At 39.5% G+C, this 14,581-nt stretch overlaps 1 protein-coding gene across 1 annotated transcript in view; it reads right to left on the bottom strand.

The window, feature by feature from the left end:
- CDC42BPB (CDC42 binding protein kinase beta) overlaps nt 1-14,581 on the bottom strand; it is a 106,097-nt gene that overhangs the window by 38,811 nt on the left and 52,705 nt on the right. Inside the window, exons 9-17 of the mRNA XM_015815657.1 lie at nt 12,963-13,042; nt 10,268-10,434; nt 10,057-10,176; nt 6,496-6,629; nt 4,478-4,720; nt 3,655-3,765; nt 1,348-1,595; nt 1,105-1,210; nt 649-773 (exon numbers count right to left, since the gene is read on the bottom strand). Coding sequence (XP_015671143.1) covers nt 649-773; nt 1,105-1,210; nt 1,348-1,595; nt 3,655-3,765; nt 4,478-4,720; nt 6,496-6,629; nt 10,057-10,176; nt 10,268-10,434; nt 12,963-13,042 — 1,334 coding nt within the window. The remainder of the gene's footprint in view (nt 1-648; nt 774-1,104; nt 1,211-1,347; nt 1,596-3,654; nt 3,766-4,477; nt 4,721-6,495; nt 6,630-10,056; nt 10,177-10,267; nt 10,435-12,962; nt 13,043-14,581) is intronic.

The raw sequence follows: 14,581 nt of genomic DNA, 5'->3' as shown, positions 1-14,581 counted from the left end.
TTTTTAAGCCCGTAGAAAGTGGTGGGGAGATAGGAGTATTATATATATTTGCTGCTTTGAGTTATTTATAAAAATATGAAAGAGAAGAAATATAATAAGGTTTTGCTGCCCTCAGACAAATCCTCCACATTGGGGATCACTGAAGAATGTAATATTTTTTCCATTCAGACTGACTATTAAATTTATGAAGAATGTTATAATGGGGGATAATGAAGCTCTGTTGGAAAGTGATACAAATTCCTTTAGTATTTTGGCTATGTCATCATGTAATTTAAGAAAATATTTAAAGGCTCAACATTGTTTCATCTTACTTACCTGGTACCAGAGCTCTCAGGTTTTTTAGTAAAAAAAAATATTGAAATAGCAAAATGAAGGAGAGCCATTGGTATTTAGACAATAATTAAAACTAAGATTTAGTTGCTCTCATTGTAGAGAAATTAGTCAATATGAAATTGATAAAATGCTTGTAATGGTGAGGAAAAAAGAGAAGACAATATTCTAACCTATTAACATTTGCTGCTATGTGTAATTTATGAAGTTGATTACATTCACAAAATGATACATTTCAATTCTCTTCAAGATTTACTTCTGTTGAGAAAGTTCCAAGTATATTTTTTTAAAAAAACCTGGATCCCAAAGGGTACATACCATTGAATGATTTCTGCAATCTGAGCTTCCCAATGGGCCACAGATTCCTTTTTTCCTGCCAAATCCTGAAGCTCGTCCTCTAACTGTCTGTTTTGTGATGTCAGTTTATCGACAAAGGAACAAAGCTGTGACAACAAAATGTATTATTTAGCAGTTTTCATAAATGTAATTTAATGTAACTTACAGCCCATTCAAGCTATGTGCAAACTGCTTGCAACATGCCAAGCAGTGAAAGCCCTAGACCAGACAAAGTGCATACATATGTGATATTTAAAACAAAATACGCAAAATAATTCATCAAAGTTCTACTTGGCATAGGAATATTCACACACGCAAACACGAAGTTCAGAAATATAGCTACTCTTTCTTGATTTTTTGGGAGGAGGAGAATTGAAAAAAAATCTGAATTTACATACTATTTGAAATTAAAAAATAATTCTGTATAATCTCAATTACCTTTTCATTTTCAGTCGTTAATTTCTTATTATCTTCAAACAACATCGTTCTCTCTCGTTCATATTTGTCTTTTAGAGTTCCCACAGCTTCTTCCATCTCACTGTGCCTAGAATTGAAATAAAATCCCATAAATGCCCATTCAAAGTTTGCTAACATCTTTTTTTACTTTACTTTTGGATTTCAGATACTTTTTGAACAATTAAAAACATAAGCTTTCAAAATACAATTTTACACAGTACTTACTTCTCTCGTTTTGCCTTATCCAGTTTATCTTTTAATACCATGATTTCTTTTTGAAGTGCAAGCTGATGGCTTTCTAAATCATGTGTCTCCTTTTTCACATTTTTTACTTCCAAGACATGGGAAGCTTCTCGCCTGACCAACTCTTCTTCATAAAATGAAATTTTATTCTGAAGCTCTGAGTTCACTTTAGCTAGCTCCTGTTGATGCTCCTGCATGGCCATTCCTGCACTGCGTCCTCCTTGCTTTACCTGCGAAAGAGCAGAAATTGTTAAAAAAGGGGAGGCATGTAAAAGTTTGTCTCTTTAATATTAAAGCTAAAGTTCTGATTGAACCAAGAGACAAATCGGGATGCTTCAAGTTAGCTCTTTGAAGCAACAAGAATTTGGAATTCCTGGAGTTCTAAGCCATAAGAATGGTAGATTTCCCTGCCCTAAATGGAACCGGTGAACAATCTGAGCTCCTCCTTGACTCTTGGCTTCTGCTTGAAGAGTAAATGGTAGCTAGTTAGGTTAGGTTAGGTTCTTTGCATAAATGCATCTTGTGTGCCAGTTACATCCATTCAAGAATCAAGGGGCCTTACTCAAAGTTGTTCACACTATACTCATCTCTAATCTGGATTTCTGCAATGCCCTTCGTATGGGCATGTTCTTGAAGACTACTTAGAGGCTACAAATACTCCAAAATATAGTGCCATGAGAAGTTTCATGTGTGAATCAGCCATCAGTCACCTGTGTACTTCTGAATATAATTTAAAATGCTGGTGATCACCTATAAAACCCATCACGAGACATAGCTGTTCTTTAGACCACCTGTTTCCAATTACCTGTGTTATGATCTAATAGGGTTGGTGTGCTCTGGGTTCTGTCTACTAACCAGCTTCATTTTAGGGGACTTAGGAGTTATGCTTTCTCTGTTACCACAGAATATAAAACACAGCATAGGGTTGGAGGTCTTCTATCCAAACCCCTGCCCATGGCAGGAGATCTTATACGATTCCAGACAAATGGCTGTCCAGTCTCTTCTTGAAAATCTCCAGGGATGAGTACCTACAATTTCTTGAGGCAAATTGTTCCACTGATTAACTGTTCCCACTGTCAGAAAATATCTACCCTCTATGGAAGAGCATTCCCTGAATTATTTTGATGGTCTCAAATGTCTTTTCAAATACTTGAAAACCAAGCTGTTCTCCCAGGGTCTGAACCACAAGGCTGTGTGAACTCATTTTAAATGCTGCTGTTGGTAACTTTTTTTTCCGATGCCTGGAGTCACATAGTGAGTTGAAATTAAAACAATAAATAAAATGTAGGTAACTTGTCAAGTATATAAGACATGAAGTGAAAGTTAATATACTCCCATAAATACAACTTTCCATCATGAGCCTGGGAGCATACCACCTAACCCAACATTTTTATGGAATGTCTAATATATGCAACTGACTGACAATAGTAGTAACTGTGAGAGGGATCTTGGAGTCCTAGTGGACAATCATTTAAATATGAGCTAGCAGTGTGCTGCAGCTGCCAAAAAAGCCAACACAGTGCTAGGCTGCATTAACAGAGGGATAGAATCAAGTTCACATGAAGTATTAATACTTTACAATGCCTTGGTAAGGCCATGCTTGGAATACTGCATCCAGTTTTGGTCACCACGATGTAAAAAAGATGTTGAGACTCTAGAAAGAGTACAGAGAAGAGCAACAAAGATGATTAGGGGACTGGAGGCTAAAACATATAAGGAACGGTTGCTGGAATTGGATATGTCTAGTCTAATAAAAAGAAGGACGATAGCAGTGTTCCAATATCTCAGGGGCTGCCACAAAGAAGAAGGAATCAAGCTATTTTCCAAAGCGCCTGAGGGCAGGACAAGAAACAACGGATGGAAACTAATCAAGGAGAGAAGCAACCTAGAACTAAGGAGAAACTTCCTGACAGTTAGACCAATTAACCAGTGGAACAACCTGCCTCCAGAAGTGGTGAATACTCCAACACTGGAAGTTTTTAAGAAGAGACTGGACAATCATTTGTCCAAAATGATATAGGGTTACCTGCCTGAGCAGGGGGTTGGACTTGATGACCTCCAAGGTCCCTTCCAACTTTATTATTATTATTATTGACTATAAATGAAAATGCATACGATGCCAATTTGGTTTTAGATGAATAATAATTGTATTGAGATTTCTGAGAAGCTGAATTCTAGAATATGGCTAGTTTGCAACTGTAAAATGGAGTATATTAAACACCCACACTTCTTGTTCTTCCCAAATAAAGTAAGCCTCAGATGGCTTAATCATCCATAACATATTGTCACCTTTAGTGTTTCCAGTTCATTTTCCAGCTGTTTAGCTGCTTTTTCACTACATTCTCTAAGTTTCCGCTCTTTTGATACTTCTGCTAGTGCATCATCAAGTTGTCCTTCTAGCTATAAAAAGAAAAATAAGCCTAATTATAGAAACAACTTGAGCTTAGCCATTACTAATTCTACAACATCAAGAGGAACTAGCTATTGTACAAAATCCTTGAAGTACTAAAAAATAAGGTAAAGTCTACATAATAAACAGCAAGACTTACAGGAAAAGGAAAATAGAGTGTAAAAACAGGCCCATATAAGGATACACATATCCTCGTAATTTATTTCTGAAACTTAAAAAAAGGTTTTGTCATACCTTATTTTCATTGTTGTGGTTTCTACCATATCCTAATGATTTCACTGAACCTATATTATATTATTTTTATAGCAAATGTACACCCCAAATAAGAGGCAGATTCTATTATGTTTTAAAAATAAACTGTTTGATATGTATCAGTATAAAGATATGTATCAGTATAAAGAATGGAAAAATACGGTATCTTTATGATTAAATAAAAATTCTAACAATAAAAGTGCCTTATTATAGAGATGTGAGGTGGGGTGAGTAAAACCGTAATCCAGAAAATTGTTATGAATGTAGACATTATAATAAACTGTACCCATTCAATTAATACTTCACACTTTCTTTTTCTGCATAACCTTCCAAACTAGAAGCATTGATAAGACTTTCACACACACACCCAAAATTAAACAGTTGGGTATAACTTTTCTAAGTATCAGTATCAGTTAAAATCCATTATCCTCAAATACCCTGCTGAGCTACCTCTTTCCTTGCTTTTTCCAATTTACGCATTTCTTGTCTCATAGAGTCAGTTTTCTGCATGATCACTTCCACTTCTTCCTCTTTGTCACGGAGTTGTCGAGAGAGTTTCTGCTTGTAAGAACGCAAGTCTGCCATCCTCTCATTCAGTTCTGAGAACTCCTGCATTGCTAGCTTTCTTTGCTGATGAGCATCCTTTAATTCTTTCGACTGTATCTTTAATCTTTCGGATACCTCAAGGAGTTGCTAGTGAGAGAAAAGGCCCGAATCAGTTTAAAAGCTATACTGAGTTTTAAGATACATTTGATTAAAGTCAAATAGTACTCTGGCAAAGTGTACAGAAGCATGCTACAATTATATCTTGCAAATTTGAGAGAGTGACTTTGCCTCTCCCAGGTATCCTCAGGGAGAGGCAAAGTATAAATAATATTTCAATAGAAAGCTAATATTGGTTTTTATTACATCACCAGCTTGATATGCTCAATACATTATATATTTATTTTCAATTTCTCTCTTTTTCCTCTTCTTTCCATACTTTTTAAATCTATTTCCCTTTCTTTTCCTATCTTTTACTCATCCCATTTATACACTGTAGCTAGCTAGCATCATCTGATTCTTTCTCTCTTCCTTATCTTTCCTCCATTCTCACATCTTTAATTGTTCTATTTCCTTCTCTCCTCTTTTTTTCTCCTCCATCTTCAAAGGAAAAAAAATAACAGATTTTTTATTCTTCTGTGGTTTCTGCTTTTGCTTTCCACTTGCATTCTGCAGATCTTTTCCTTCCCAGAAGCAGAAAAGGAATATAAATTGCAAGGTTTTGCTGCAATTCCTGGCAAAAGGAGCCATGGGATAAGAAATTAGTAAAATCTTTACTCTTGGTGATTGTCTATTCTTTAGAGATTACACAGGAATAGCAGCTTCCCTTTTCTCACTGGGATTAAAGACAGGGAATACCTTAAGGTAGTTACGTACATGGGTTTTTAGTTAACACTCTTGGCCTTCCTCTGAGGATAGGCAACCTTTTGTACCTTTGAACAACAAATGTGACTCCGTGATTGCATCTCTACAGGTTTTTTAGCTTTGTTAAGGAAGTGATTTGCCAACTTCCTCCATCTAGGATGTTTTTTTTGACTTCCATGTCCACTTTATAGCCCTGGAATTCCCAAATGGTATCCCACCCAAACACTAAAATTAGTGGTGTGCCAAATATTTTGAGCCCCAAACATCCCATTCTGAAAACCATATATCCCATTTCAAAGTTTAAACAGGATGTTTTGCCTTACGAAAAGCATTTAGACACTGTTCTGGTATTAGCAGAAATGTTCTTAGCTTGAAGTGACAGAATTATGATTCAAAACATTTTGTACACCACTATATTAATTATGTAGTATAGGTTTTCCTTATGCAAAAATATATACAGGATATAATTCAGTTTAATCCACAATTGAAATGTTACTCTAAATTGCCTTAGATGTGTGGAAGAAAGCAGTAGAAGAAGTAAATGAAAGTTAATGAAATGTGGCATCTGCTGTTCATGGGTAAGAAACTAGATTTATGGCCGTGACATTACAGCAAAAAATGTCCTGTTGGCAATTTCAGGATACATGTTTTAGTGACAAATTTCTTCTGTCTTTTTTGTATTGCATATAAAGAAAGACTTTTAAATAACATCTCACTCCAATAGTTGGGGTATTATTAAGTAAATATAATGGAGCAGCTAAAAAAAGTCTGGATTAGTAAAGCCTAGATCCTGATTATTGTCTACTCAGCCATGAAGATTGCTGACTTGTGCAATCCTAAAAAATACTGGCATGTCTATATTATATAATTCCTATTATATTGAAATATATTATTTCCATGCTCTGGAGAAAAAGTACATGATATGAATATGATAAGCAACATATTTTAGTAATAACCATTCTTAAATTATGTTGCTGGGCTGGCCAAACCAGCTGTTTTATACCTCTATTTCCTAGGCAACATATATCTTACTTCAATGAAGCATTTTCAACAATCAATACCTTATGAAGATCTTCCTTCTCCTGCCTGAGTATCCTGCATTGCTTTTCAAGGCCTTTTAACTTGTGGGTGGAATCTTCATGTTCCTGTCGCAATGTCACTGCATCTTCAAGCTGCCGTTCTAACCTATTTGAATCTATGAACAGGGAAGTTTCTTTTCACAGATGATAGAGAAACAATTCTACATTTCTCTCTGTTAAGATGAACAATTTAAATTGGATCACAATTCTTCCCTGTTACAGTATACATTGGCAAAATCGCATTTTATTTACTCTTTGAATTCTCACTGAGGTTTATGGAATATTTTCCACAAGGAAAAGGAAGGAAATAATCACAGGCCAATGCATGGTACAGACATTGCAGGAAGAAACAAGAAATTAAATTAAGCAATGAAGGCCCCACCCCTCAGTCATCTCTAGCTTAAATTAATCTTCTTGCCATTAGAGATTTAATCAAAAGTTTCTTTATATTCAAGCTTTTAAGTTAACAAGAACTGGAAACCTTTAAAGATAAAAATAAGAAAGAAGGGGAGGAAAATAAGACATAAAATCGTCCCTTTGGCTTTCTGTCATAATTCCACCATGGAAAATGGAGGGGGGGGATCTTTCTGAACAACTAATACTTTAGGAATTTTGGAAATATATTGTGGGAACTTTTGTAAATATGGCTACTGTTGGGTGGAGGGAAAAACATAGCCAGTTACAAAGCATGAATTTATCAAAATGCTGCCTGGCATCCCTTCTATCTTGTCATTCTAAAAAATTCTTCTTATTGCTGTTCTCACATTTCTTCTTCCTTGAGCAAATGAATATACTTTCTAACGAATTTCTGGGCAGCAAGTTATGTCTCATTTTTATTTTAATGGTTATATTTAATCTGCAGTAGCAAATGAAGATAATACTTAAGGTTGGCACTACATTTGCAGCATTCCAGCTTTTTCTTTTCCTTTTTTTTTTAAACTGGAAAAAAAAATCAGGCAGGCCAAGGAATCTGGCAGGGAAAACTGAGAAGCTTTGTAGATGAATTGGTATCACCAGATGCCATATTCTAGTCCTCAGGTTTATAATATGATAAATAGCTTGAATATAAAGAAAAAAATATAAAGAAAAAATACACACACACACACACACAAACGCACACAAGAGTCTATATGTTATGCAAGTTATAGAATTGTTCTTTATTTTTTTTAAAAAAATCTCTAGAAGTTCTAGAATATAAACTAAAAGGGAATTAATTGTTGTTGTTATCCCACTTGCTTTTATATACAGTATTACGGTCAACTCAAGGCAACGAATATACCTAATATTTCTACTTTCTCCTTTCCCCACAACCTTTTGAGGTGTTGGGCTGAAAGAGAGTGATTGGCCCAAAATCACTAGCTGGGTTTCACGCTCAAGGGAGGTCTAGAAGTCATATTCTCTGGGTGTTTAGACCAGGGGTAGGCAATCTTGGCTTTTTTTTATGACTCGTGGACTTCAATTCCCAGAATTCCTGAGCCAGCCATGCTGGCTCAGGAATTCTGGGAGTTGAAGTCCACGAATCATAAAAGAGCCAAGGTTGCCTACCCCTGGTCTAGACCAACACTTTAACCACTATATCAAACTGGCTCTTCATAGGAAACATTTGAAAAAGTAGACATTTATGCTGCATCTGCAAATAACTATGTTGAAAAAAAAAATCAATTATGACCTTACATTCTAAACTCTGGAGGAGGATTAACAATTGGATTTTAATCAAAACTCACAATTGTGATTTTTTTCAACAGAAGTGATGCACATTTTTTAAAAAGCATTTTACAAACTGAAAAAAATAATTAAAATAAATATTCTTATATAACAAAAGCCACATGATTCTGATTCAAATCTTCTTCCAATGGTTTAAGGCAGGTATGTCCAACCTTTTGGCTTGCCGAGCCACATTAAACAGGAATTGTCCTGGGCTGCATACAAAATATATATAATATAGTAAAAGGTATATAAATTACAAAGTTCCTTTATTTTAGAGGGCCTTATGAGGCCACATTACTAGTTGTCCAGGGCTGCATGTGGGCCCCAGGCCATGGGTTGGACACACCTGGTTTAAAGACTGATTACTGTAAATTGCTTCACCTGCAACCCATCTATAATCTTAGAACCATCATAGACCCTGCCTAAATATGCCATATATTAAGATTACATAACATTTATTGTTTTAATTTATGATATGGACTTCTATGGAGATTCTCAGTCATCCCAGGTCATGGTTGTCCCAAAGGTGTTTTTTCAAAAGGCAACTGGATTTCCTTTGCTTTCGCTTGAAGATGTTTCGCTTCTCATCCAAGAAGCTGCTTCAAAACTGAAGAGAAGCAAAACATCTTCAAGCAAAAGAGCACCTTTGGGATATGATATGGACCTTGTTCATTTCCCCCCTTGACTAAGTTGCATAAGAGACAAGCTCTGGTTTTACAAACAATAAAAATTCACAACAAATAACTAGGACAGTGATGGCAAACCTTTTAGAGCCTGAGTGCCCAAACTGCAACCCAAAACCCACTTATTTATCTCTGGGTACCGGGTGGGCGTGGCCCACTGGGTGGGCATGGCTGTGGTCATGGCAGACTGGGTGGGTGTGGCCAAGGTAGGCGTGGTCACCTCGATGTTGCTTGTGGGGACAGATGCCTGTGGGGGCCTGGCAGGGTTGGGGGAGATCCAGGGGGTGTCTGGCAGGTGGGGCAGTGGGCAGGAGGCTTGTCCAGTGGGGTGAGGCGAGGCAGGGCGAGGGTGCCATTGTCGCAGGGCAAGGCGAGGCAGGGGCCGGGGCGGCTGCTGCCTGACACCATTGGCCCCCGCACACAGAGGCCAGCGAGTGCATGGGGGCTGACAGTGTCCGTCAGCAGCCACAGCCTGCCGGCCCATTCTGGGGCTCCACAGCCCACTGCCTCTGAGCTGCCTCTGAGCTGGACGGCTGGCCAACAGCTGAGGAGGCAATACAGTGGGTCGTGCCCACAAAAAGGAGAGCATGCGAGGCCAGGAGGGATGGAGGAGAGGGAAACCAGCCATGTTGGGATGGCATCCAGCCATGTGGGAGCTCAGCGAGTTAGTGGGCAGCTGGTTGAAGGACGGTTGCCATCTCCAAGACATGGCGCGCGTGCCCACAGGGAGGGCTCTGAGTGCCACCTCTGGCACGCGTGCCTTAGGTTCGCCACCACTGAACTAGGAGGTGTCTGGTAATAGACTTATTAATACATTGTATTAAAAGTCATAGGTTCTCCTCCTTCTTATGTAGCTCATATAAGGAAATATAGACAAATAATACAAATATGTAATTGACACTGCTGCAAAAAGCAGCAATAAATGTGAAGATGGGAGTTTATTTAAATAATCTGAGCTAAGATTGACAGTTCTCAGCACCGTTAGTGTAAGCAAGCCAGGTTTTAATGAAAGTTTTTACAAATTCACAATATGAACCAACTGGATAGCCATATGAAAGAGCCCCCAGAAAAAATGACTGAAGCACACCTTTTAAAGTGCACAGCACAAATTAGGGCTGTATTACTGGATTTAGTAATATATTCCAAAACTTACCTGCTATTTTATTTTTCAAGCGTTCAATTTCTTCATTTAGCTTTTTTATTTCTTTATCCCTATTTGTGTTCACTGTTAAGCGAGTAGAACCATGAAGGGACTGAAGAGCCTGGGTAGACTCTTAAATTGAATGAAAAACATAATGGTTAGAAATGATAACATTATATTATTCCACCACATGGAATATAAGAAAGCCAATGAGAGGGCATACCTTGCAGCTTCCTACTCAGTTCCAGCTTTTCCTGTTCCAGTCTTCGTATTCTCCTCTCATATGCCTCTATTTGCAAGCTATTCTCCAGGTCACGCTGGACATCCTCGTCTTTGGTTATGCTACTGGACTGCATTACACTTCTAAGTGAACCTCGATCAGAAAAACAGCTAAGACCCAAAATAATCAGTGCACACATCAATTAACAAGTTTAATCAACCTTAAACAGCAACTTCCTTTTGAAAATTCAATAGAATCAGAGGAGTTAATAAAATCTTACGTTATATAAGTTATATAAATGTTTACCTACTGAGTGAGCTGGCCAGTAAATAGCAATCTGTTTTTGCTCACTCCAACCCCATAAAGCAGTGGTTCTCAACCTTTTTAATGCCACGACCCCCAACCGGTCGTAAGTCGAGGACTAAACCGGTCATTAAGTCGAGGACTAAACCGGTCATAAGTCAAGGACTACCCAACCGGTCGTAAGTCAAGGACTTTCCCTGCCCGGGAGCGCCGCGCATGCGTGGTTCCGCCCCCTGCGCCGGCCGAGGCGTAGCTGGCAAGCGGCAGAGACGGAGCAGGCCGACCACCAGCTGGCCCAGCTCAAGGGAGGTAAAGCACCCGCCGGAAAAGGGAAAAAAAATGGCGGACAGCCTTGCTTGGCGACCCCCGTGAAATGGGCGATCGACCCCAAATGGGGTCACGACCCATAGGTGGAGAACCGCTGCCATAAAGGAAAGCTTACTTGCAAGGAAGTAGCAATAATAACTTTTACACCAATGTGATTTAAAGCAGAAGATTGCTCCCATTGCTCCCACGTGCTCTTTTCTGTTTCACTTTTTAAGACAGGCAAATGAAGTACAGGAGAAGATTGCCTTTCCAAGGGAAGGTACATTACTTTTTTTTCATAATAATCTCAGGTTTAACACTCAGGAAAACCTGGAGCATCTTTGAAAGATGGAACACAAACCTCTGGATTAAGTCAGCCCAGCGATCTGATTCAAGTTCAGTTTGCTAACATTATATACATTTATGACAAGAGCTTGAAAATGATTTTCACCAGATCATATTTCTTTTTGCCTGCCAGAGAGCAAGTTTTTCCTTTAATACAGCAATCAAGACTAACATAAGCTAAAAAAAAAAATCTATAAGTAACTAAGCTTGTGGATAGCTAATCTATCATGCTTCCTGTAGGATACCTGTCTATGAAGCTCATTGAGTAGTTTTACAATAATCATTAGTCCTTAACTGTTTGAGGACAACATTTAATGTGGACACACTAGGTACACTACCCTAGCTACATGAAGCACAAAGAAAAGATAACAATTTATTGTGTATAAAAAACAATAAAGAACCAATAATAAAGAATATTAGCATAACTCAGAAATCCAGATAATAGAAATAATAGTATGTTTTATTTACTGTGAACGTAATACATATACTATGCTGGGAGGCTGAAGCTTAGAGAAAATTGATTCTTTTTGTAGTTAGGATTGTAGTTAGAACCATTAATTGGATTACTTTGGAATAGGTACCTGATATGATCCATCATTTATACCTGAGTTGCTTTATAGCATGGGTGTCAAACTCAATTTCATTGAGGGCCGCATCAGCATTGTGGTTGCCCTCGGGGGGGGGTGGCCAAGGTGGGTGTGGCCTACTGGGTGGGTGTGGATGGAGCGGGTGTGGCCTACTGGGTGGGCATGGCCAGCTCTACATCGTTCGCATCAAGGGTGCCTGTGGGGGCCTGGGCAGGAGTGGGACAGATCTGAGGGTCTCTGGCAGAAGGGGGTGGGACCAGGGCAAGTGCCAAGGCATGGTCCACTGGAGGAGCCTCACTGCCTGCTGAAACCCCTCCCCAGGAGCCCATCAAGCTGGATATGTGAAGTAGGCGAGGGCCATTTGCTGGCCACTTCCAGGCAATGGTGCATTTCTTCATTCCTCACAAAGGGTGACACCTCCCCAGCATGCACCCAGGGGGCAGGGCCGACACGGCAGGGGCTGGTTCCTCGCTGTTTCCAGACGTCCTTGTGGAGCTAAGACTGAATGCGTTTCAGTATAGATGGCCACCACAAAATTGTACATTGGCTCCCGGCCGACCTGGGCCAGAGCCAAGGCAGTGGGGGCCGTTCCCTCACTGTTTCCAGGATGGCTTCGCGGGCCACATGAAACCACTTCGTGGGCCGCATCCGGCCCCCGGGCCTTGTGTTTGACATGTCTGCTTTATAGCAAAAGGGGCAGCATATAAATTTAATAAATAGATAAAATAAATCAAAACCTATTACTTAGCTTTTTTTTGTCCCATCAACACAGAGAGCTATTATATATAAAGAATTAGCATAAAGAGCAGTAGAATTGATGTGGGCAAAACAGAAAAGAGGGAGGTCGGTTCCCCCTCCCCTCTTTTTGTTCTATAACTTTAGAAATCAGCTGATGTACTATACAGGCTTGGATCTAATGAATTCCAAGCTTAAATAATACACATGTATTATTACATACGCTACTTCACATTTACTCTGTAACACTGCCGTTATAGAAAAATACCTCTTTTTCTTTCCCATATCATTCTGTAAAGCATTTGTACCTGACAGTGTTATACAAATTAATCATAAAAAAGAAGTAAAGACTACCCCTAGAGTTAGAGCCCTCCATGTGAGCTTTCTAAACTGCAATTCTTTTTTTTTTTAATTGAACCTACCTTTCTGTTGTGTAGGTAAAGCCAACAAAAGGTAAATGTAACCCAGAAAAGCCAGTATGAGAACCGGGTGGTATCATTTCCTGCACAAAACAAATACAAGAAGATTACGAATGTTAAATCAAAACATGATGAGTTTATTCAAAATTGAAAGTATAACATAATATAAACAGAAAAAGCATGTGTTTAAAAGAATGTTTAAAAGCCTTTCAACCTGCCTTTTAAGGTCCACTATCCTCACAAAAGCAGCTTGGGGGAATCCTAAACTTAAATCATGCTTCCAACAAATACTTCATTTATCTGCAATTCTGTGCAACATTTTCATTTATTAATAGAGCATTATTTAAATTGTTCTTATAACCAGATCTGGTATCTCTTTATTGCATAGTATGTATTTGCATATTTTTTTCAAATATAGAAAGAACATTGTAGTGGTGTTATCCACATGCTTGTGAAGTCCACTTCTTTTTGCACTGTGCTTTCTTATTTCTAAAGCTATCAGCGCATGATGGCAACTAGGGCTTTTTGTTTATTAGCTGGCTTGTCACAAGTCCTGATGCTGATGTGTTCAGAGAAAATGACTGGCCCAAACTCATCCAGAGCTCTTCCTTGATTAAGGAGACCAGCATCTCAGCCATTATACCATGCTGGTTCTCTCTATTCAGAGAAATAAGTGATATAACATCCCTATAAAAGGTCTTTCTACATACCAAGTTATTTTATTTTCACTTTTCTCTCTTGATTTTTTTAAAATTTACTCTGACTTAACCCAGTCCCACTCTGAAGCAAAGAATGAAATGTTCATGCTAGATGTGAAGTGAATGAATAAAAAGTAACGTGAAAATGAAATGACTGAGTGGAATGTACCTCAGGTCAGAACTGCTGGCCCTGCGCAATTCCCCCCTCGCACAGGTGTGGCCCAACTCAATTTCAAGGGCCTGCCTCGATGACGGGGTGTGGAGCCCCGAGAGGTGGTATGCGGCCAAAAGAGATCAAAGGAAGTGGAAACTAAGGGCTTTTTAAAAGGGGTGTTTTAGCAAATTTTTAAGGGGTTCGGGGTTTTTAGGGGGTTCGGGGTTGGCCCGAGGGGACTTGGGGGAGCCCTCTCTGAGGCCAAGGCCAGTCCAGTCTGGGGGGCGCGGAGTGGTAAGGGAGGAGACTGGGGGGTTAATAGAGGGTGGTGTGATTAGTACGGTCAGTGGGAGGGGCAGATATGGCGGGAGCAGAGGACCATATCGAGTTTTGGGAGCACGCACACGCTGCCTACAAGCTTGTGGATGCTCCGATCCTCAGGGCTCTACTCGACTTCCAGGGACCTCAGATCCTCGGGCCCGGGACCATCGGCTGATGTTGTGCAATGCCAGGTCCGTAGTAAATAAGGCCCCCCTCATTCAAGAGCTTATCCAAGAGGGGGGAGCGGACCTGGCAGGTATCACCGAGACCTGGTTGGGCATGGAAGGGGGAGTTCCCCTTGTTGATCTATGCCCACCAGGTTTCCAGGCATTCCATCGGCCGAGGGCCCGGGGTAGGGGCGGTGGGGTGGCGGTCATTATAAGGGAGAGCCTATGTCCAAGGGAGGCCACTGTGCCTCAGATAGACGGTGTGGAGTCCCTCCTTGTGAA

Source organism: Protobothrops mucrosquamatus, unplaced genomic scaffold, assembly GCF_001527695.2.
Source record: "Protobothrops mucrosquamatus isolate PMUCROS unplaced genomic scaffold, P.Mucros_1.0 scaffold359, whole genome shotgun sequence".
In the NCBI taxonomy this organism is placed as follows: Eukaryota; Metazoa; Chordata; class Lepidosauria; order Squamata; family Viperidae; genus Protobothrops; species Protobothrops mucrosquamatus.
The sequence above is the reverse complement of the archived record's forward strand: the minus strand, read 5'-3'. Positions and strand labels throughout refer to the sequence as shown.